The sequence below is a fragment of the Larimichthys crocea genome, chromosome XIV, assembly GCF_000972845.2.
Source record: "Larimichthys crocea isolate SSNF chromosome XIV, L_crocea_2.0, whole genome shotgun sequence".
Classification (NCBI taxonomy): domain Eukaryota; kingdom Metazoa; phylum Chordata; class Actinopteri; family Sciaenidae; genus Larimichthys; species Larimichthys crocea.
The window spans coordinates 8,446,896-8,468,276 of record NC_040024.1 but is presented as its reverse complement, the minus strand read 5'-3'; the positions used below and the strand labels follow the sequence as shown (position 1 = coordinate 8,468,276).

The window sequence follows — 21,381 nt, the reverse complement described above, 5'->3', positions numbered from 1 at the left end:
TTTAGTGTTCCTTCTGTAATACTGCAGCATATCCTGCACCTGGTCTGGTTAATTTGTGGCCAATTTAGTCTCTATGATCGAGAAAAATTAAATATACACGAGCACACACATGAATGTGAAATGTCACGTCAGTGCACAAACTATACTTTGAAAACACACTTTTGATGAGGCTTTATGAAGTTTGGAATGTTTCCATGAAGAGAACATTCAGCTGCAGGAAAAACAAACCAACCTGAATAAAGTTTACTTTCAAAAAATCAAAACTGCAGATACAAACTCATCATCTCTCACAGGAAAGGTAGGCCTTATGAGAACTATTTGATCAAATTATACAATGTGTATTGTTTTTTTACTGATAGTTTGTAGTTTAAAGTTTCACCTTTGCACTGCAGAGCTCTGATTAAGTCTTGGAGGTTAACAGACATGTTGAAATGGGTAGACCAATATAAGCCTTGTTAAAAAGCAACAGTTGTCATTTCATGCCTGTTAAAGGTCCAGTGTGAGGGTTTAATCTATGTTTATGAAGAGATGTGTTGGTATTTTAAACTTGAGGAGGTACAACAGGTTTATGCAGTAGACATGTATGGTTGTGTTTAGGTCTTTGTGTACTTGTGTTACTGTTTAATACCTTCTGTAGTTTTGTTATTTGAAATTGCATGAGGCCATTTAAGTATATTCTATACAAGTGTAATAAAGCAGGTGTTAGCTTTAGTGTAACATCCACTTAAACAATGACGTGCATCTTTGAAACTGGTCAAATTGCGACCGACCACCTTTAAATTCTCACAGTTTCAAGCAGCAGAGATAAACGATGGATCCAACGAATGAAATCGTCCAAAATAACAGAGAAGAGACACCTTTACCAGAGCCCGTGCATGCTCCTTTATATGTACCCGGCTACCCTGAACACTCCCACCAGCCAAGTCTGCCCGGCTTTGCTTTTGGTCCTCTTGTTTTGGTCCCTGTCAACGGCCCTGCAGAGTTCTGGTTCAACCCATACTCAGTCCCTCCCTCTTTGGTCTTCCTGCCCGAGGTTCACCCTAACTGCTGTCCAGTGCACAGTCATCAACCCGGCAATCCAGAACTGTAAGAGATAATACAACACAGCAGATAGCATAATATTGGCTTTATAAACAAAGTTCTGAGTGTGGCACTGTGTCTGACTTCAGGGTCTTGGGAAGAGCACCTCAGCAGGTCAGCGAGCAGCTTGATGTAACACCAGAGTTGTCAGGGAACGAGCAGATTGAAGAGAAGCCCAAATCAGAAGGTCAGTGGTTGAGTTGGTCTACATTAAAGGGAAAGGAGGTGCAAGTCCAAATTTACCCCATGCTAACTAGGGATGGCAATGTCGGTTTATCAATTGATTAGTCTTACCACCTTGGTTCAACTAGAATACCTCAACAGCTGTGAAATTGTGTTCATTCATGCTCCCCAGAAGATGAACCCTACTGACTTTTCTACAACTGCCGCAATGAGCTAAAGTATCTCAACAATTCTTTGGTTTGCAGTGAATTTGCTACATAGCCCAAAGCACTGCTGCACCAAAGTATAGCTGTACTTTGTACCTAAATATAATTTGTGATTGACTTACATGTATATTATACAATATTATATACAATATTTTTACTTAAGGACGTGAGTAACCTTTAGAAGAAATGAAAATGGTTAAAAGTGAAGGGATGTTTGAGCCTTTGTTTTCTCTCTGCTTTCTTTCTTCACAAAAGTAGAACCGCAGAATTATAAACCGGACAAACTTCAAACAAACAACACAGACGAGGAAACAAAGTCAGAGTTTCCTCCTGGATCTCTAGAGTTAGCCGAACGAGCCTTTGAGGAATACATGACGATCATGGACTCCCTCAGTCCCGAGGTCCTCTACCGTGTTATCATATAAGATTTAGGAAATCTCATCAATTGCACAATAAACAAAATATTTGTTGTTTTGTTTTGGAAGAAAACTGTGCAAAGTTGTGTTCATACTGTAAAATTATCTTTTAAATCTTCTGGTGTTTCTGACTCCATTCAGGTCCAACATGAGCAAGACAAGGATGAAGAGATGGAGAAAGTGGAGCTAGAAAGTGACTCACTTCTGGAGTACATGGAAAAAGTGTGCAGTGACAACTTTATCAGTAATGTGAGTTATCAGTGGTGTTCATATGAAATGTAAACCATGACACTGACAAGGATTTAAAAAATAAACATTTAGCTCTGAGTTTGGGGAAACCGCATACATTGTGGCTTTGTGTCAATTTGTGCTTTCTCTCAGGTGGAGGTGGAGCTGGAGGTGGAGTTCCTGAATTCAATTCTTTCTGGTGACCCAGAGCCCACTCGACTTCTTGCACGGGAAAATCAAGAGCAAAAGGTAACATGATAATAAGTTCTATAAATGAGGTGTTGCCTTGTGAGGAGAAGGTTGATCTAGGATTTAAAGACCAAGCCAAGACCAATTTCAGCATCTTTTTTACTTGGCAGGTGCAGCTGCAGGAGCATCCACCTTCTGCTGACATCAAAATCAATCCTGGAACTGAAGAAACATCTACGGTGTGTTGCCAAATACTTATCTCACTATTCCCCTTTCAATCACACACAGTAGAAAGGGTTAAAGGGAAATCTTTGTTTTATGATATTGCTGCTGGATGACAAAAATAGTTACAAAAAGATCACACTGCTGAGTTAACTAACTTACAATATGACTTAGGAACTAACATTTGAACACAGTCAGGATATCTCGGCTTCTCCTGCTTCAATTCTGACAATTTCTTTTTAAATTTGTCTCTCAAATCTTCAAAAGTGCGATACAAAATTGGTGTTTTAGCCCTACAATTTCTTTCATCTCTTACCCTCAGGTGGAGTCAACGCTGAACACAGACTACCTGGATTTTTCCTTGATTTCAAATCTAGAGGCCATTGACTTTCCTCCGCTAAACCAACTTCAGCAAGAGGTGAATAGAAATAATAGTTTTGTGGCTGTGAGTATTTGGTTTGTGATGTACTGGGGGAGCTGATTTGAGCATAAAATGATAATATGACAAGGAAAAGGAACAAAAATAGCTTAGAATTGGTTGCCTGAATTACATGTGTATTTCATTACACCACATACTGTATAGTTACTTCACTCCATAGTTTTACTGTGTAGCTAAAACTATGGAGTGAAGTTTACCCAATAAACTGGCAATCAAGGGTATGCACAAGGTTTTTCATATCTTTTTCTCTTGGTCAACAGGCTTTGGATTTGATCCCGGAGCAGTATTCACAGCCACCTCCTGCCAACTCCAACAGTAATTCCATAACTGACGCTGCATTTACGGCAACTTCACATTTCAAAGAAACTGCACCTCTCCAAAGAGCTCAGCTGCTCATTTGTGATCCTCCAGACACAAAGTCTGACACAAAGCCAAACCAGGATGGACAAAATTCACCTCTGAGCATGAGCAGTATAGAACCGCTGCAAACCGGTGCCCTTACAAAATACTATAACTCTGTTGATGCCATGTCTCCTCTTTATTACGATGGCTCCATTTTCAAGGATTATAATCAATCTTTGCAATTTCTTGAGAATATATTCTCAGATGACAGTCCTACGCCTGCTTTGGAGGCAAGAGGCAATGATGGATTGGTGGAGGAACCTGCAGCCAGAATTCCCACAGGTGATGTGTCAGAAGAAACCTCAATGTCCTTGTCAAACCTTACAGGACCTAAACCTGCGGATCCTCCTGCCTCTGAATCCCCAACCACCAGTGTTTCAGAGGCCAACGATGATCCTCATGCCATTGCTGTGCCCAGTTTCAGAGCTGATTTGTTGACGGTCACCCCAACATTGCTAGCCAGTCCTCCAGCTCAAAGTGTCCTGGCTTCACCACCAGCTCAGATAAGGGAGCCTGAGGAACAATGTAGCCCCAAAAATATAAACCTAAAGTCCCCTTGTCTGGAAGACTATCCATCCCCTGTGCCAACGAATTTGTCTTTTGTGGCAGATTCCCTTGCAGAGTCTTGTGATCCTCCAATTGATGCCAATTCATCAGATTCAGTAACAGTTGATCAATCAATTGAGCAATCAGTCGAGCCACTAAAAAAATTGCAAGCTTCTCCTGAGAGTGAACTCAAGGGGACGACAAACGAAGTCCAAACCAGACGCAATCAGAGGCCGAGAGATCAAACTCAAGAGAAAGCAAGACTGACCGATGAATCCATAATAGAAAGAACAGAGGAGAAGAAACCAAGCGAAGGGAGCGCAAAGAAAACAGCAAAACTCACCTCACAGAGTGATGGGGTCATTCATAAAAAACAGAAGCGACGCTCCTACAGGGGAAAGCAGTTATTTCAAAGAGAGGAGAGTCATTTTAAAGAGCGGAGCCAGGCAACAAAAACAGCAAATGCAGCTGAGCAATTTTCACAGATTGGAGAGGTGGAACATCAAAACCTTGCAGGCCAGGTGCAGGCATTCATTGTGGATGGCGGTGAAAAGTGTGAGGCCAACAATTCCAATCTGGGCACTCAAATTGGGACAGAAAATGCTCTTTTAACCAAAATGACACAAGAGGAGAAAGTAGAGAGGCTGAAAAGTAAAGAGGAAGTTCAAACAACCAGTTCTGTGAGAATAACTAGGAGCCAAAGCCTGACCCACATAACTGAGGAAAGAGTTCAACGGACTACTCGTTCTTTAGCCAGAACCCGAGGGAAGGTGGAACACTCAGAGATGAATAGAAGCACAAAGTTCTCACCCAAGACAGACATACAAGACGACAAACAGAAGAACACAACTAAACTGACAACTCTACCGGTTTCCATCAAGGACAAGGTTTCTGGAGACTGTAGTCCTGTCCCTCTAACCAAATGTTCTCTGCAGGGCCCAAGAGTTCGGATAAATACCCGTTCACAAAAAGACTCATTGAAGGGTGATCAAAGTAGTCAAGCATCTCCTGAAGGACTGCCGAGTGAGATAAATAAGTCACCTGTGAAAAGCTGTGAGAATAATCCACATGTAATCCCTGCTCTCTCCGCAGGGACCCGGCAACAAAGCAAGACAGTCGCATCAAGTGAAGGTGGAGTAATGGGAACCGAAACTCGTGACATTTACAGCTTACGGTCAAAAACTCAGTCAAATGTGTCAAAAGGGACAGGGGTTCAGGAGAACAAGGAAGCCAAGGCAACGCGTCAACCATTTAACCCAAAACCAAGTCCAGAGCAGACAACAGGTGTTAAAGCTGAAGACGGAAGAGGCCTCGCTCTTGCATTGAGTCCGATGAAAAGATACCGACGTGAATGTGGGGCTTCGGAGGAGATCAAGGCAAAGGTAAATGAAATCAGCTTGAGTCCAACAAAAAGAGGAAGGTGGAAGAGGAGAGCGGAGGTAAACTCAAGAGACGAAGGCAAAGATGAAGTGGAAACAGCTTTCCGTAAGATGAGCCCACCCTCAACACGAAGTCAAAGAAAGGTGAAGGACTTTCTCGGGACTCTATCAGCTCATGACAGTGGCAAACGCAGCCAGAGAGAAACAACACGTCGTCGACCATCAAGGAGAAGGTTACCCACAAAGTATAAAGACTTTATCCTACTCAAACCAAACGGACACAAACGACAGCCCGAGAAGGGGAAAAGAAAAAAACATTAAGAGGTGGCAAAACTTCTTGAAATTCACAGTTTATTTGTTACTTTTAAATAATATTCATATAAAAATGTAATAAACTGATTTACAGAGTTTCGGTTCTTTTTGCACATACCCATGTCACCTTTTTAAAAAAAACAAAAATTCAATACACACAAATGGGAATCATAAATAAAGACATTTGACAAAAGTAAATGAGTCCTTTAACAGCATCTGGAACAACACGTGAACAAGATTTGAGGATAATTAAAGGTACAATGGTAAACATAAACACAAGTCCTCAAACAGGATTTGATCTTAGACACACACACACACACACACACACACACTCCTCAGAGTCATTCTTTGGTTTTCTAATGTTGGCAAAGTGGTAAAAAGTTACAGTAATACACAGTAAAAATACATCCATACATCCAAAACACACACCCAGGCACCAATTTTTTAAAAATACAATCCTTTGTCGACGGTTATTCTGGTTCAATTTGTCTCGTTGGGATGCGAAACCTTCTCACATCAAACTTTACACCCTGAAAAATAAAATCCTCACTGAGGCTCTTTACTGATCCGTTGCCGCATGTTCCCGTTGTTGTTGACGGCCTTGCCGTTGGTCATCTGAGAGCACACCTCGTCGGGCTGCATGTGCTCGTTCACCACCCTCTGATAGGTCGGATGGGTCATCAGCGCTTGCAGCAGATGTTCTGTGGAGAACGAGGCAGATGTGACGGGGACGTTTAATGTGACTGGACGCTAAATATCACCTGATGAGTCATGAATGTTCAGTGAAGTGTTGGGGTGTCAAAAACCAGGTCTACACTGACACCAAGGTTGTCAAAATCTCTTTTTAAACTCTTGTTTATGAGCAGCCTGTAAAGATATTGAATTGTTTTGACTATTATAAGTAACGGGTCATCAATGAAAAGGTGATTTTTGTGTCCAAATACACTAAATAACTAAACAAAGCAGCACGTGAGCTGCTTGTTATCGTGCTTGTATTAACCTCATGACTCACCTTTAGTAAGCTGGCCTTGGTTGGAGGCCTGAGCATAAAGCTCTGCAGTGTTGTGCTGAGGAAAGCCCAGCAGAGCCCCCATGAGTCCAGACAGCTCCTCTGCACTCAGACTGCCCCGGGCCTCTTTGTCAAACAGCTGGAAAACAAAGACAAACATCGAGTGAGCGATGTACCAAGAAATTGTTGTGTTTAAAAGGTCGTCAAAGTAATCATCAGTGTTATAAACACACCAACTTACAGTAAACCCGGCGTAAAGCAGTGACTTGAAGCTGACGAAGCCCGACACAGCGGCAACGCTCAAATAGATCTGTCTGAGGTCCACGGTGTCATCCTGAAAAAACAAATGGTATCACATAATTTTGGACAGTTTTTGGTTATTTCGTGTCCGGATCGGCTAATTTCCTAAAAAAACAAGATGCAGCAGAATGAGCCATAACAAAGACATGTATACATCTATTGAAGGTCTACCATTTTCTCTAACATCTGTGGATTCACTTGGTGATTCGGTGCTTTGGTTGCAGTGAATAAACAGAGCAATGTTTTGGATAATAGACATCTTGGCATTCTTAAATTACCAATGAGATGCTTTGAAGAGCAGCTTCTTCTATCTCTTCTGCAGTTTGTCAGAGGTATAAGACTATTTCAGGTTGTTTTAGAACAGAAACACTTTGCGATCAAATACACCAAAATTAGAATAAAACTCCAGAGGACATTCAAAATCGCTCGCCTGGACGCTGTGTGAAGCCCAATAGACAAACACACAAAGACCTTCTTCTACCTTAGAGTAAAGGCCACAGATAGTGACGGCCGTCTGTCTGTCCGTCAGCCCAAGAATCGAGGCGAGCTCCTCCGCACTCGCTCGGACCGACGCCTGAGCTGCCGACTGACACCTGTCCATCATTCTGTGCAGCGCCGCTTCCACTTTGTGTGCTCCGAGACTGAAAGACAAGAGGCGACGGCGATGGCGGTGAGAAAAAAATAAAAAGAAGAAGAAGAAGAAGAAGAGTGGGAGTGTAAGAAGAGGAAAACAAACATGAACTCTTACCCGTTTCTGTGCAGCAGTGAGAGAGTTTCCCTGGCGGGTGAATCCAGCGGGATGGAGAGACCACCCAGTTTACTGACGGGAACTCGGCCCTCCATCACGTAATCTGTAGCTGGGACTCCGAGGGCCCTGAAGCACAACAGGAAAGTTCATTATAAGACACATCACACACACAATACCTCTTTGACAGTGTCAACAAAAACTGAAACATGAAATAGTTTGGTCAACACAGCTGTTACCAATGACACTAAGTAAGTCAAAAGGCCTGCTGAATAACTCAAGTGATTTCTAAACAGCACAAATACTCCTCGGTAAACTCAGAGAGAGACTAAATGAAAATAAGTGACTCGTTTGTAACATCTAGTGGCAGCTGTGAGATACTACAACAACAAACTGTCCTCAAGAACGTCGAATGATGTTTTTGTTGATTCCAGTTTTACCTCTTTAGAAACTCCAGCAGCAGTTAAAAACGTGACGTCACACAAAACGCAGTTGCTGTAAAATATTGACAGAGTGGTTCCGTTACTTACTTGGCCATGAGTTTCTGAACATTGTCGGCGTACAGGTTGGGGTCATTCTTCTCCTCCTGGGAAGGATTGTAAACTGGCAGGAACTGCAGGACAATGAAACATTTAAGTCACACACACCCAGCTGTAACATACTAATCTCTCCTGTTTGTCTGGCCACACCCACCCTCTGTGTGCTGCTTTATGTCACCTGTTACTACGCCCGACAGTGATGTCAGAGTGTACCAATGCCACCATGAGTACACTCCTACATCACTAAAAAGGTCAACATGACAAAGGGCAATAGGTGCTAAGTTATTTATTAAAGACAGGTTGGGGCAAAACTTTTATTATTATGACTTTATTTAGAGGTGATGATGTGGTGATCTGTCTTACCTCAATAGTCATGTTGGTGTAGAACTGTGAAGTTGTGTGCCACAGTGCCTCAACCCTAATGTGGACAAAGAGACGAAAATATGTCATCAAAGTAAAAGATACATTCAAAGATGATAAGTCCAAAACGAAGATGAAAATAAGTTTGAAGAAGATAAAGCTCAAAGAAGATGAAGACGAAAAGTTCGAAGACGAAAAGTTTGAAGAAGATGAAGCTCAAAGAAGATGAAGACGAAAAGTTTGAAGACGAAAATTTGAAGATGAATACGAAAAGTTTGAAGACGAAAAGTTTTTAGATGAAGACGAAAAGTTTGAAGACGAAAAGTTTGAAGATGAAGACGAAAAGTTTGAAGACGAAAAGTTTGAAGATGAAGACGAAAAGTTTGAAGATGAAAAGTTTGAAGATGAAGACGAAAAGTTTGAAGATGAAAAGTTTGAAGACGAAAAGTTTGAAGACGAAAAGTTTGAAGACGAAAAGTTTGAAGATGAAGACAAAAAGTTTGAAGATGAAAAGTTTGAAGATGAAGACGAAAAGTTTGAAGACGAAAAGTTTGAAGACGAAAAGTTCGAAGATGAAAAGTTTGAAGACGAAAAGTTTGAAGACGAAAAGTTCGAAGACGATAAAGATAGTTAATTTCCATAACTGTTTGCAGCAGTATAATGTTCGATATACTGTCTTATCACCCAACACTATCCAGACAACGTTAAACCAGCTCTTCCTCCTCAGCTGTTTATATTTGGTACTGTATGCTAAAACAAACAAACCCTAACCCTGGTTAGTGTTTGAACTGTTCTGAAGACGTGATAACTTCATGACCATTTTGGGGGCTGCAGTTCGTGATGCTGTCAAACTGTGTTGCTTTACAGTACACAGAGTTCTCATTGATATACACTGCTAACAGCAGTAGGAGTGGAGAGGAGTACGCTCCTCTTCTCAGCCAGTTACTGAGAAGACTACAATTGGAGTTTAATAAAATCCAAGTTTCTGGAAGTTTTCCTGCTATTTTTTTACCATGGCAACCGAACACTGTCACACTAACCAGACAGACTCAAACTCAAACTCACCAGGTTGTTCCTTTGTACGTCCAACGAACAGCATCCTGATGACGAGTCATAAAAAGAACAAATCAAACAAGTGGATAAAAATAACAACCATGGTGATCTCTCACCTATAACACACACACCCAGACATGAACCAGTATGCAAACACGCAGGCCTGGACAAATATCGCATGTGTGTGTTCATAAGCACAGGCTGATAACATGTAGGATGGTGTTGTGCACACAAAGATCTTTGGGCAGGGGAGTGACACGGAAGACATGCGAGATACAAATGAGTTCAAGCGGTGTGTCAAAACACAGAACAAAGCAGCTGCAACATAAAACACACATCCCGTCGTTCTGATCTGTTCACAATCTTTAAATGTATATTCATGTTGACCTTTGACCTCCTGCATGCAGTACAAAAAGTGCTGGATGACTTTTAACCCTTCGCTTTAAAACATAAAAACACTTTTAGTCTTGTGTTTTTTTTTTGGAATAAAATCATTTTTACATTCACTCTCTTTCTTCGAGGTCTAGTGTGTTTAGATTTAGGATGCTCTATTTAAAAGAATATAATATCGCATTTCGTGGCCACCATAGTTTCTACTTTTACACCTACAAGAAACCAGATACCAGACCTTTAATAATTGTTTAACAGATCTGTTATATACCCATCTTAAATCTACCTATCCTGCTTAAAAAAGCTCCACATAGCAGTGCAGACATGTTGTTTTTCTAGTTTACAGCTCGAGGCAGAGGTACGGCTAAGATTCTCTGGAGTCTTTGTCTTCTTACACCAGCAGCTACGATTTTAAATTAGTTTGTTTGATGACTTGGCAGCTTCTGATTAACTGCACTGGTTTGTTTGTTTGTTTCTCTAGTTGAATGTTTGATTTGAAGCACAGCATCTGTTGGTTTATCCAGAGGAACACAGGTAATGTAACGAGCTCTGTATGGATTAGAGAGCAGGAAGAAGGAAACACTGTCGTTTGTTTATTTTTTATGTCAGCAGGACTACGGGGCGGATTTTCCTGATGCTTCCTGATAAACGTGATCTCTATCTCATGATGCTACTGATCGTGTTGACATATAAATAAGTTGTTTGTAACACTGGTGTCTGTGGCATGATTAGTCAAATGTCTTGCATGCGTGAACTCCTTGTGATTGATGTGAATTAGCTACGAGCTCCAAGCGTGCTTCTAGTTTTTTACATATTATATAAAATTAGATAAAGTCAAGAGGTTCATGGAAATTAACTTCTAGGAGAGCTTGTGTAGAGAAAACTACATTCGTGGCTCCTTCGTCTGTCACCTTTAACGTGAAGTTATGAAGTGACCCAAGTTTACAAACTAGCAGATCGACCTGACTTCACTCACCAGCTTGTTGGGGTAACGTAACAGAACAGGTTGGACCGGGACTCCGGCGAGGAAGGCACCTGAATGACATCGAGAGGACAGAGACTGGAATGAGAAAGAGAAACCCGCTGCTACGCCCTTCAACTCATGTTCGCGCTTCATTCCTGAGCTGCGTGGACACATGTTCTGGAAACAAGAAGAACCAGACGGGGACTCGACGTTCCGATACTCACCGGGTTTGAACTTGATGAGAGCGCTGCCGTTAGTCGTGGTTCCCTCTGGAAACATCAGCATCTAGGCGAGGAGCAGGTGAATTTACAGGTGTGAATACGTCTCGTGGTCATGAACCCTGACCTGAGGTTTCCAAAGTGTACTTGAGGACACAAGAACTAATGTTTTCCTCTGGAGGCAGCGGAGTGTGTTATTCTTTCGTCTCCACTGGACCAGATTGAGACTTATCTAATCTTGATCGGCTGTCCTAATCTATGAAGCCATCATAAGCAGACTTCACTGTTTCTATAAAAAGCTTTCCCATGTTGTTGTTGTTGTTGTTTTTGTGTCACCAGCATTCGCCACATTGTTTATTTAATAAACACAAGCTGCAGCAGCAGCGGACGTCTCACCTGAGGCCAGTGGCCGTCGGAGGTGAGCCTCTCCGTGACCTGGGCGACCGCCTTCTTCCTCGACTCACGATCCTTTCTGCTCACGAGCACGGACTGGTTGAACTCGAGCAGGGCTAGAAAACAAAAACACAAGAAGAAAAATTAGAACCAGAACCGAGGGAGGGAGGGAGGGAGGGGTCCAGAGCATGACGGCCAAGAGAGCAAGACGGGAAGTGCCAAACCAGGCGGAGCGCGATTAGAAGCCAGAGGGGTGAGTCACTTGTTTATCTTTGAACTTCCTTGCATACTTTTATTCCAAATCGACCCCCGTCTATTCCAGATATCACTCGTGATAGGAGGGTAGCACGCTGTACTGTCCCTGACAGTTAAAGTTTGTCCCGTTGAGATTAACAGCAGAATTTGATAAAAACGTTGCGTCACCATGGCAATCTGGAAGTTGCACAGTTGGGGAGCTGGCACCGTGTGAAGTTTTTTCGGCACAGTAACTCACTCAAAGTAACATTTCCTCAGGGTGATTTTCCACAGTTTTGATGCTTTTATATTGAAATTTAATGCGTTTGAATTCCTTGTAATGAACTTCTAATAAAGACCAAAACAAATGACGACTACAGAAGATAAAGAGCAGCTGCTACCAGTGTGTTTTTGAGCATTTTACCCTTTAAAATCCAAACAGTTGACTAATAATCATCATTTCAGGTCTATTTTGAGTCAATGGAGTTCATAAAATATGAATAATGTGTGTCACATAAGTCCCCAGAGCCCAAGCTGATGCCTTCATATAGTTTTTTTGGTGCAACAAACACTCAAATGTCCCCTCACCTCCTATGACCGGCAGGCTGTTGTTCTCCGACCGCGACACCACCGTCGCCAGCTGGGTCGGACACAGTACCAGCATGTCCAGAAAGCTGCTGTGCGGAGCCACCACCAGCACCGGCGCCTCCTTCAGGTCCGCCATGCGACCTTTCACCTTCACCCAGAAGAAGCCCAGTGCGAAGAAGGTGGCCCGGCTCAGCGACAAGATGATCGGGTGGAGGAGCCAGCGGCGCCAGCCCTCGACGGGTCTGGAGCGCTCCTCCTCGGACAGGCCGGCCATTCGTAGTCGGGCGATGGGCCACATGATGAGGAAGAGGAGGGCCGCCAGGGTGACGCGGATCGGGAAGAGGATGCTGCCGAGGACGATGCCCTGGAGACCAAAAAGAAACATGACGGATGTTACAACTCGGACGTGTTGTTTTGATCCCAAACTTCACTTTCAACACAGAAAATGACACATTACACCACATCAGAGTTATGTAACCCTGTGGTACGTAGTCATGATCTTTCTACACTTTATGACTCAGCTGATTTGCTTACACCAAAGTCAGAGGAGAAAGACTCTTTGTGCTCTCATGGACAGTTCAAACTTCCACATTAGGAGTTGGTAGTTGACGCCAGACTAATTAGTGCCTCATTAATTTCAGGTGTGGGAGCTGAAAGTCCTTCAAGACTGACAACTCTAACCTCTAAATTAAATTATATTTAAAGTTTAATCGTTAAATACCGAGCGTAAGCTCCATATTTAGACATGTAAAGTGTTAATTTAATAGTTTTTTTTTTGGACGTTACCCTGATCCTCTGCGCTCGGGTCATCTTCACCTGGTGAATGAAAGGATGTGGATACTCGTGCGTTGCTGGGTGACGGCCGTAACTCTCCATGGCGACGGCGACGGCGGCGGGAAGCAAAGACGCTGACAGGTAAGTTCAACGAACAAACAAACAAACAAAAAAAGTAATATAAAATATTTTTATTTTAAAAAAAAAAAGATATAAATTAAGCTCCTGGTTTCGCGCGTTGACAGCTCCCTACTTTTTTTTTTGCCCTTTTATGGAATAACCGTTAATGTCTCGCGCATTAAGTTTAAAAAAACGACCGTTAGAAATGGCGGTTACAGCTAACGGCTAAAAAAAAACAAAAAACAAACGACGATAAAAACTAAAAGCTGCTTCGTCCACATGGAGAAACAAACACTGAAGTTTTTAACCTGCCCATCCTTCTTTTCTTCTACGTGCTCTCTCTCTCTTTCTTTTCTTACCTGTCCCGCCCACTTCACGGTCACACAGCCCGGCCCATCGTGAACCGAGAGTGGGCGGGTCGGTCAGGCGGGTCAAACCGGTCCCTGAAACCAGACTCTGGGGCTGTGTCCGAAATCACTCACTCATTCCCTACTCCCTACTCCCTACATAGGGAAATAAATGTAGTGGACTATATAGTGAGCTCAACAGAAAAAATGTTCGGACACTTCTCTTGGCGCCGGTAATTACGTCATTGCTGTCGCACAATTAAAACGTACCACATTAATGTCGTCTCACATAATTCTTGTCCATTTACTACTGCATTTTTATTAAATTAGAGTCTTTTGATTACTGTCCTGTATGTTTTATTTTCGTGTTTTGTTTTCTATTTAAGCATCATCCTCATCCTCTCATCCATCCGCCGAAAAAAACATACACCGTTATTTTAGAAAACTCATGTAGCGCTATAGAAATGCCATCTACTGTCAGTCTGGCTGTTTGTGTTTTATCAATAATTCAATTATTTACTTTTTATTTACTTTTTTATTTCAATTTATTTCCTTTCCGCGCCCAGAGAACTTCTGGCAATGCATGATGGGATATCTTGCTTCGGTTAGTGACCATCGGATGTTCACTACATTTCGCGGTGAATTGTGGGATACATGCAGTGCACTATTTAGTGGACACTAAACATTCGGACACCACTACAAAATGGCGTGGTCACTATATAGTGCACTACATAGTGGTTAGGGAGTGATTTCGGACACAGCCTGGGAGACTTCTCCGGTTAAAGACGGAGGACCAGTTCATGTTAATTTACATTGGCTGGTATAATAAATATCATCTACATCAGCCTAATTACTACTAAGTACAATATTAGAAGTGTACAAATACCTCAGAATTCTACTTAAACACACTCTTCTCCTTCACTGTGATGTACCAAGTCAACATTTTTGACAAATCTCTCCTAAATATAAGTCTACTTTGACAAAATTTGGACTTACTATGTCAAAATTGTATAGATAGATAGATAGATAGATAGATAGATAGATAGATAGATAGATAGATAGATAGATAGATAGATAGAAAAGATTTATATGTTTTACTTTGATGTTTAAACATAACATCAAAGGTTATACTTAAAGTACCAAAAGTACCCTTTTTTTAAAATGACTAATTTCTGAGAGTGAAACTAAATTACTGGACTATAATTAGTCATTTATAGAGGTTTGTATAAATATCATCATCATTTATTACTTATATTATACTCAAATATAGTGAAGTAGAAGTGTAAAGTTGTATAAAAAAAGTACCTCGAAGTTTCACTTAGGCACACTTGAGTTGGCTAAATGTACTTAATGTTTCACCATGGTGATTTACTAAGTCAAAAGCATGACAAAATTTCTCATAATTGTGTTTTTTTGGTTTGTTTTTATCCCAAATTTTTTACTTGACTTTTCACTTAATATTTGACCCTTCAGTATTTCTGATTTTGGGGTGTCACTCTTTGGAGAGTTGGGCTGGCATAATAAAGGAAATGTTTGGTGTGGAGGGGATGGATGAAATTAAATGCCCACCTTTCACACCACGGCTGTAACAGAAGCTGGATAAACTTTCTGCTACTCGCCTCTCAGGTTTTCCCTTTGACCTACCTGACTGCCTTTGTTCTCCGTCCAGGGTGGTGCTGATACCAAACACAAACCCACACCCACAAAACTAGAGGGACTGACAACAAGAGGTTTATATTGATTTTTATTTCTGGTTAAATGTTGTTGTCGAACACATACATTAATGTAACCATTTAGAGGTTGCCATGTTGTCACATTTTAGTCGTTTTCACCAAATGGACCTTTTGTTTTGGCAACAGGAGCATCATTGAGCTATTGTAGGACTATGTATGGAAGCCCAGAGGTGCTGTGGTTGTTAACTATTTTATCTTGTTTGTTTGTTTTTTAATTATCTTTAATATCCTTGCAAATTATCTTATGTTTTGAAGAAATACATGAAATTTTGTCATGCTACCACAGTAACTTTAGAGTTAGTGTGAAATTAGAATATAAAATATGGATAAAATGAATCCGTTTAACTTAATATTTAATTATTTTAAACTGAAACAATAGCTTATTTTTTCTAGTCATATAGTCATGTAGTCTTTTTTTCTGGAAAATACATTTTATAAATAATTGAAATGTCTGTTTAAAAACCACACACACTGTTGCAAAACTGTTGTAATTGTGTATAATATATATCCATAAAACAACCAGACTTATCAAACGTACAGCAAAAATTCAGGATTGAAAACATCCTTGATGACTTTGTCTTACCGCACAACTGTACTTGACTTGTTTAATTGTTATCCTGATATCAAACCTGTTTTTCCTGTGGTTGAAATATTATCTTGAGCAAACAACAATTCATGTTTTATCTTCAGGAGTCCAACGTGACTGCTACCATGGATGTTGCAGAAGAGTGCAGACGACTACAAATTAGTGGATCACAATTTACTTTAAAAAAAAAAAAAAAAAAAAGGTCTACCTGAGTGCCACCTGCCATGTTGAACCACCGTAGTTTCTCCTTCACACTAGGAAGGAGAAACTACACACACACTGGTCCTTTTAAAATAGATTAATTTAGCTTGTCAACATAATAAAAAGGCACTTTTAGTTTGTTTACTGATCACACCATATGTCTGTCAGTAATCTAACATTTATTATTTAACAAGCACAACACAACTCTGTTTTCCTCGGACACGTTTATTGACACAGTTGAAAAAAACATTTGAATTCGGCCAATAAGGATTCACTTTCACAGAGCGTAATCAGTATAAATTAAACAGACCTATAAATTATAAACAGGGTTAGTAAATGTTGCTGACTTTAGCGTGCTGAAATCATGTTTCACTTCCAAGAAGAAAAAAGAAACTAATAACCTAATAAGAGATTATTTTCTATGAAAATTAAAACACCTAACTAACTGTTTTAGGCGTTATAGAGAGCTAAAGTTATGTGTTAATGATGTTGCCCTCCCTGAAAACTGGGTATAAACTTTGTACGCTGTAACATAAATTCATAAATGAAGTAACATTTCAGCTGAAAAGAAAAATAGTTTGACAGTGGTCAACATGATGCTCTGCTGAATTAAAATAATAATAATAAAAAGATGAATGAGGACAACATAGGTGATGACAGACAAACAAAACGAGTGTGTGAGCGTAGAAAGCTGAATGTGTTGCAGAATGTACAGTATATAAACCTCTGTAAATATTTTAATCTGGTACGTTCACGCTCCGTCCTCTTCACAACACCATCCCTCCACCCATGATCTCCATCCTCTGTCGAGAAGAAACAAAAACGGTCACATTAGATTTGTACCAAAAAAAAAAATGCAGTTCCTCAAACGTCCACTTGAGGCTGGCTCCAGAAGTGAGTCAGTCTCCATAAGTCCCCATGTTCAAATGTGAAATAAACATGTTTACAGCCTGGTACAAAAAACAGTTTTGGTCTCTGTAGCTAATTTCCCCGTTCATGACAACTGTACTGAGGGTGAATTTATATACAACTCACCTGTTCAGGTTATATTAAGGCTTAAAGTTATGCAGGATTAAGAGCGTGGACGCTTTGACTGACAGGTAAGGGCCGTTACAGATGGCTTGTTTAAGCAACCAGGCTCAGTAATTAACCTTAAACTATTTTAATCATGGATCAAGGTTAATTCCAGGCCCAATTCCATCATATTCAAGGAGTTGTTAGGTTGCTGTATATGACAGAATTGTTCCTGGAGAATCCTTAAAAAAAAGTCCTTGAATTTGGTGTTTAAGGAGGCGCAGGATGTTTGTGAATATATGTGTATGTACATACATCCATCGTTTGTTTAAATATGAATCCTATTCCTGAAAAAACAAACTATGTTACGTTCATTTCTTGTATGATAAATAAAAGCTCTAAAAAGCTTATAAAATATTGGCCGATTGGCAATGAGCCCTGAAACTTGGTTATCAAACACTTGCGACAAAGATAAACAATAAACTTCACTGAGAATTTAATAATTAGAAATAACTATAGAACATAACGGATCTAAATTAGCCCAGGTATCTTTTCTTTCTCCCAAATCTGTTACAAAAATACCGTGTTTCTTTAAATTTAATAGTTAAAACTATAAATAAACCAGAAAAATCACATTACATGATAGAAAAAAATGGATATATTCCGCCCTCTACTGGCCTAAAATTGAGTGAACACAACATGAGACATTGTCAGGATTCAACAGACGTGTGTCAGAACACTTAAACTGAGTGTGATTTACTTAAAAAGGTCCCAATAAAAGTGATTTTAGTATTAAAAGACACCATAAAAACTAAACCTTGTATATTTACCTGAGGCGGTTCTATGAATGCCAGCCAATCGGACGAGTGTGTCGGCAGCAGTCCCATCGACTGACACTTGTAGATGGCCAACGCCGAGCCGAGCAGGTTACCGATCAGGTAGACGAGGCCCTGAAGCCACTGCTGACTGGAGCTCTCCAACAGCTTGAAGGCTGAAGACACAAGAAATAAACTACGAACCTGATCCTGGAACAGTTGACATTACGTGAACGTCGGATACTCACTGGCAGACATGGACATGAGCGCCTGTATGGGCCTCCAGGCCATCATGCAGACCATCATGATGGGGAAGATGGAGATGGTGTTGCCCGACATGTACATGATGAACAGGTTCATGGGGATCTGTTTCAGGGGCCCGAGGGCCACGTCCCAACAACGCTGCACGGCAAAGAAAGGAAGCACACTCAGCATTGCTGTATTTAAACATCTTTTAGGTAAAAACCATCTCATAATTTAACCAAAAATCAAGTTACCGGGTATTAAAATGCGATCTGTATCCAAACGGGGAACAACACATGTTGATGAAAGGTTTGAATGCACTGTGATGCGAGGGCAAGGACTTTCCAGGCATGATTCCCTCAAATTCAAGGATCTAACGCAGCATAGTTTGAGTCGACGGATCAAACTTAATTACTGTTAAAACGCTGAGAAACACTGCGTCCTTTCAAAGTTCTTGATTTGCAAACTTTCCAGAACCAGCGGGAACGTGAACGGATCCGCCCGGGCCACGTTTGGAGGTAGGAGTTTGGCTCGAACCATGTTCGGATCTTGTGTCGGTATAAACGTACACACCGGTACACAACAATCGAAAAATCAAGAGCTGTCTCAGCTTCCTTGCATCCAAACACTCGTGGCGATACTTCTGCACGGACTGTTGTTCTTGATTTAGAGCGAGCAAGCGAAGCAGCTCACACGTGATTAAGAATATGTTTAGAAAGTTTCCTCTAACTGGGCAACTTCCGAACTACCAGGTTTAAACGCAGAGACAAGATCAGATCGTGGAAAAATCTGGAGTAAATAACGTAGCTGGATCACATCTAAAAAGAAGATCTCCTCCCTGCTCACCTTCTCCACCAGGTTCTTGTCGTTCTCCTGGATGCTGGTGTCCGGGACGGGTTTCTCGGAGTAGCCGATGGGGTAGACGACGTCTCCCTGACCGCCCTGACGGTCACTGCGACTCCTGCAAAGAGACGAAACACTCTGGACTCACTGGAGCTCTTTACCAGAAACATCTGTACAACTCAGGAGTCTATGTCCAGCAGGAAAGTGAGAAACATTACCGCAATCTTTATCTACTGGCGAGGCGTTAGAGAACATCGTACCTACAAATTATAAACACATACACATGAGCGCATCATAGTACGGTTTACCTACTATGTCGTGAATTAGTTGTATTGTAGCCTAATATATTCCCACGCTGCTGCTCAGAGTCGTCTCGTTTCGTAGGTTTGTGGTCAGTTTGAGACATGAGAACACGTCTCGACACGGAGAACCTACACGTGGACACAAAAAGTCGAGGGCCGGCCCTCGGCTGTACGTCTACTTGTCTTAAAGTTGTGTGTAACCCTAACTTAAAGCAGCAGTGTGAAGGATTTAGTGAGACTGAATACCCCTCGCCTCATCCCGCTCTTCCACGCTTAAAACCGTCCCATTTAGAGCCAGCGTTGTGAGGTTACCCAACACGCGACGATTCTTATTCTCAGGTGATTACACTTCTATTAAACGTCCGAGCTCCCTGCACCTTCAGCCCCACAGGTGAGCGTACGTAGACGTTGGTCACATGGCTTTGTTTACCTGGTGTTACCCAAGCTCAGCTCCAGAGCCCACTTCATCCTCCTGGCACCGCCGCCTCCTCTCGTGGACAGAGCGCCACCTCCTCCTCCACCTCCACCTCCACCACCTCCCTGTCTCCCTGGAGACGCCATGACAACCGGCTGCACTGCTGAGACAGAAAGCACCTGCACAGGTAAAACAAAAAAACCAACAGTTATTCCTTTTTGCAGCCGATAAAACATGAATATATTAAAATATGACACGTAAACATCAATAACACAGCTGTTATTTAAAGTGACAGTACCATAATATATATACACTTTAATTATTTGACACCTGCAGTCAAGCCTGACAGTATTAAATATATTTTAAGTTATTTGTATGGATTAAACCACATGAATCAGCTCAAACCTTCTAAAAACATCACTAATGTAAACATATGTGGCTCCTTATGGACGCCATCTCTAACGTTAACGGTTTGTCCAGCCAAACGACGTAAAAAAACACAAAATTACGTCGATTATAAATAATTTTATAGCTCGTTAAGAAGCGGTAAGGTCTCAGAGTTTCTCCTGGTTTAATAAATTCAGCATAAACTCGATATTTTAACGTTTAAAGCGGATAAATTTAGAGATTTTTAACCGTTTCGACGCGACGCACAGCCCCGGACGTTACAGCCAGTCTGACGTCAGCGGGACGAACCGTTCGACCGTTAAACGTTCCCCGAACGTTCCCCGAACGTTGCTCGAACGTTGTTCTAACCTTATAAAAGCTCCGTCTGATGTTTCCTGATGAACCGAGAAGATTCTGAGCAGCAGCGCGAGGAGATGCGTGATGACGATGCGGATGGTACGTCACGTCACGTTACGTCACGTCCGTGACTCCGTAAGTATTTTAATTATTTATTTATTTTTAATTATTATTTAGTTTGACGAGATTTTATTAGTTTTATATTATTTTTCTTATTAAATCATGTCCGCCTTAAGTATTGAATTTTATTTTATTAGATTTTTTTTATATTTCTTATTGTTTCACGTCTGTATTGTATTTTTGTATTTGTATTGTAATTTTATTTAATTAATTTTATTTATTTGTATATTACTTTTCTTATTGTTTGACGTCTGCCTAAGTATTTAATTTAATTTAATTAGATTTATTTATTTTTATTTTCTTATTGTTTCACGTCTGTTTGTATTTTTGTAATTTAATTTTATTTATTTGTAATTCTTCTTATTGTTTGACGTCTGCCCTAAGTATTGTATTTAAGTTTATTTAATTAGATTTTATCTCATTGATTTTTTCTTATTATATCATGGCTGTCCTAATATTTTATTGTATTAGATTTTTTACTTTTTTATATTATCAAATCATGTCGACCCTAAGTATTGTATTTAATTTCATTAAATTTATTAGATTTATTTTATCTTTATTAGATTTTTTTCTTATTAAATCATGTCCGCCCTAAGTTTTGTATTTTATTTAATTTTATTAGATTTTATTTTTATTTCTTGTTTCACGTCTGTATTGTATTTTTGTATTTGTATTGTAATTTTATGTAATTAATTTTATTTATTTGTACATTACTTTTCTTATTGTTTG

The 21,381-nt window shown here is 40.6% G+C and overlaps 3 protein-coding genes and 1 long non-coding RNA gene across 8 annotated transcripts; 2 read left to right on the top strand and 2 right to left on the bottom strand.

Annotated features, from left to right (window-relative positions):
- Positions 1 to 171: 171 nt before the first annotated feature.
- LOC104933550 (uncharacterized) lies at positions 172 to 5,636 on the top strand. Its single transcript, XM_019266588.2, has 9 exons — positions 172 to 298; positions 790 to 1,086; positions 1,170 to 1,267; positions 1,722 to 1,870; positions 2,027 to 2,134; positions 2,267 to 2,362; positions 2,473 to 2,541; positions 2,847 to 2,942; positions 3,224 to 5,636. The coding sequence occupies exons 2-9, from the start codon at positions 812 to 814 to the stop codon at positions 5,609 to 5,611; spliced, it is 3,279 nt and encodes a 1,092-aa protein (XP_019122133.1). The 5' UTR covers positions 172 to 298; positions 790 to 811; the 3' UTR covers positions 5,612 to 5,636.
- On the bottom strand, positions 5,625 to 13,635 carry lpcat4 (lysophosphatidylcholine acyltransferase 4). 4 transcript variants are annotated; one of them, XM_027287727.1, is made up of 13 exons: positions 13,212 to 13,635; positions 12,396 to 12,759; positions 11,577 to 11,689; positions 11,187 to 11,247; positions 10,975 to 11,033; positions 9,621 to 9,655; positions 8,559 to 8,613; positions 8,187 to 8,269; positions 7,660 to 7,785; positions 7,393 to 7,552; positions 6,853 to 6,945; positions 6,615 to 6,750; positions 5,625 to 6,303 (listed from the first exon to the last, which is right to left on the bottom strand). In XM_027287727.1, the coding sequence occupies exons 1-13, from the start codon at positions 13,269 to 13,271 to the stop codon at positions 6,149 to 6,151; spliced, it is 1,500 nt and encodes a 499-aa protein (XP_027143528.1). In that variant the 5' UTR covers positions 13,272 to 13,635; the 3' UTR covers positions 5,625 to 6,148. The 4 variants fall into 4 exon arrangements, with proteins under 4 accessions (XP_027143528.1, XP_019122155.1, XP_027143530.1 ...); XM_019266610.2 differs by having other exon boundaries at positions 13,182 to 13,296; XM_027287729.1 differs by lacking the exon at positions 13,212 to 13,635 and adding an exon at positions 12,888 to 13,105.
- Positions 13,199 to 16,530, top strand: LOC113747607 (uncharacterized). The gene is made up of 2 exons (XR_003463726.1): positions 13,199 to 13,310; positions 16,060 to 16,530. It is a non-coding gene; the product is annotated as an uncharacterized LOC113747607 (long non-coding RNA).
- On the bottom strand, positions 16,366 to 20,655 carry emc4 (ER membrane protein complex subunit 4). Of its 2 annotated transcripts, none has more exons than XM_027287730.1 (6): positions 20,545 to 20,655; positions 19,804 to 19,967; positions 19,075 to 19,189; positions 18,234 to 18,387; positions 18,001 to 18,161; positions 16,366 to 16,959 (listed from the first exon to the last, which is right to left on the bottom strand). In XM_027287730.1, the coding sequence occupies exons 2-6, from the start codon at positions 19,932 to 19,934 to the stop codon at positions 16,924 to 16,926; spliced, it is 597 nt and encodes a 198-aa protein (XP_027143531.1). In that variant the 5' UTR covers positions 19,935 to 19,967; positions 20,545 to 20,655; the 3' UTR covers positions 16,366 to 16,923. The 2 variants fall into 2 exon arrangements, with proteins under 2 accessions (XP_027143531.1, XP_027143532.1); XM_027287731.1 differs by having other exon boundaries at positions 20,425 to 20,574.
- Positions 20,656 to 21,381: the final 726 nt, after the last annotated feature.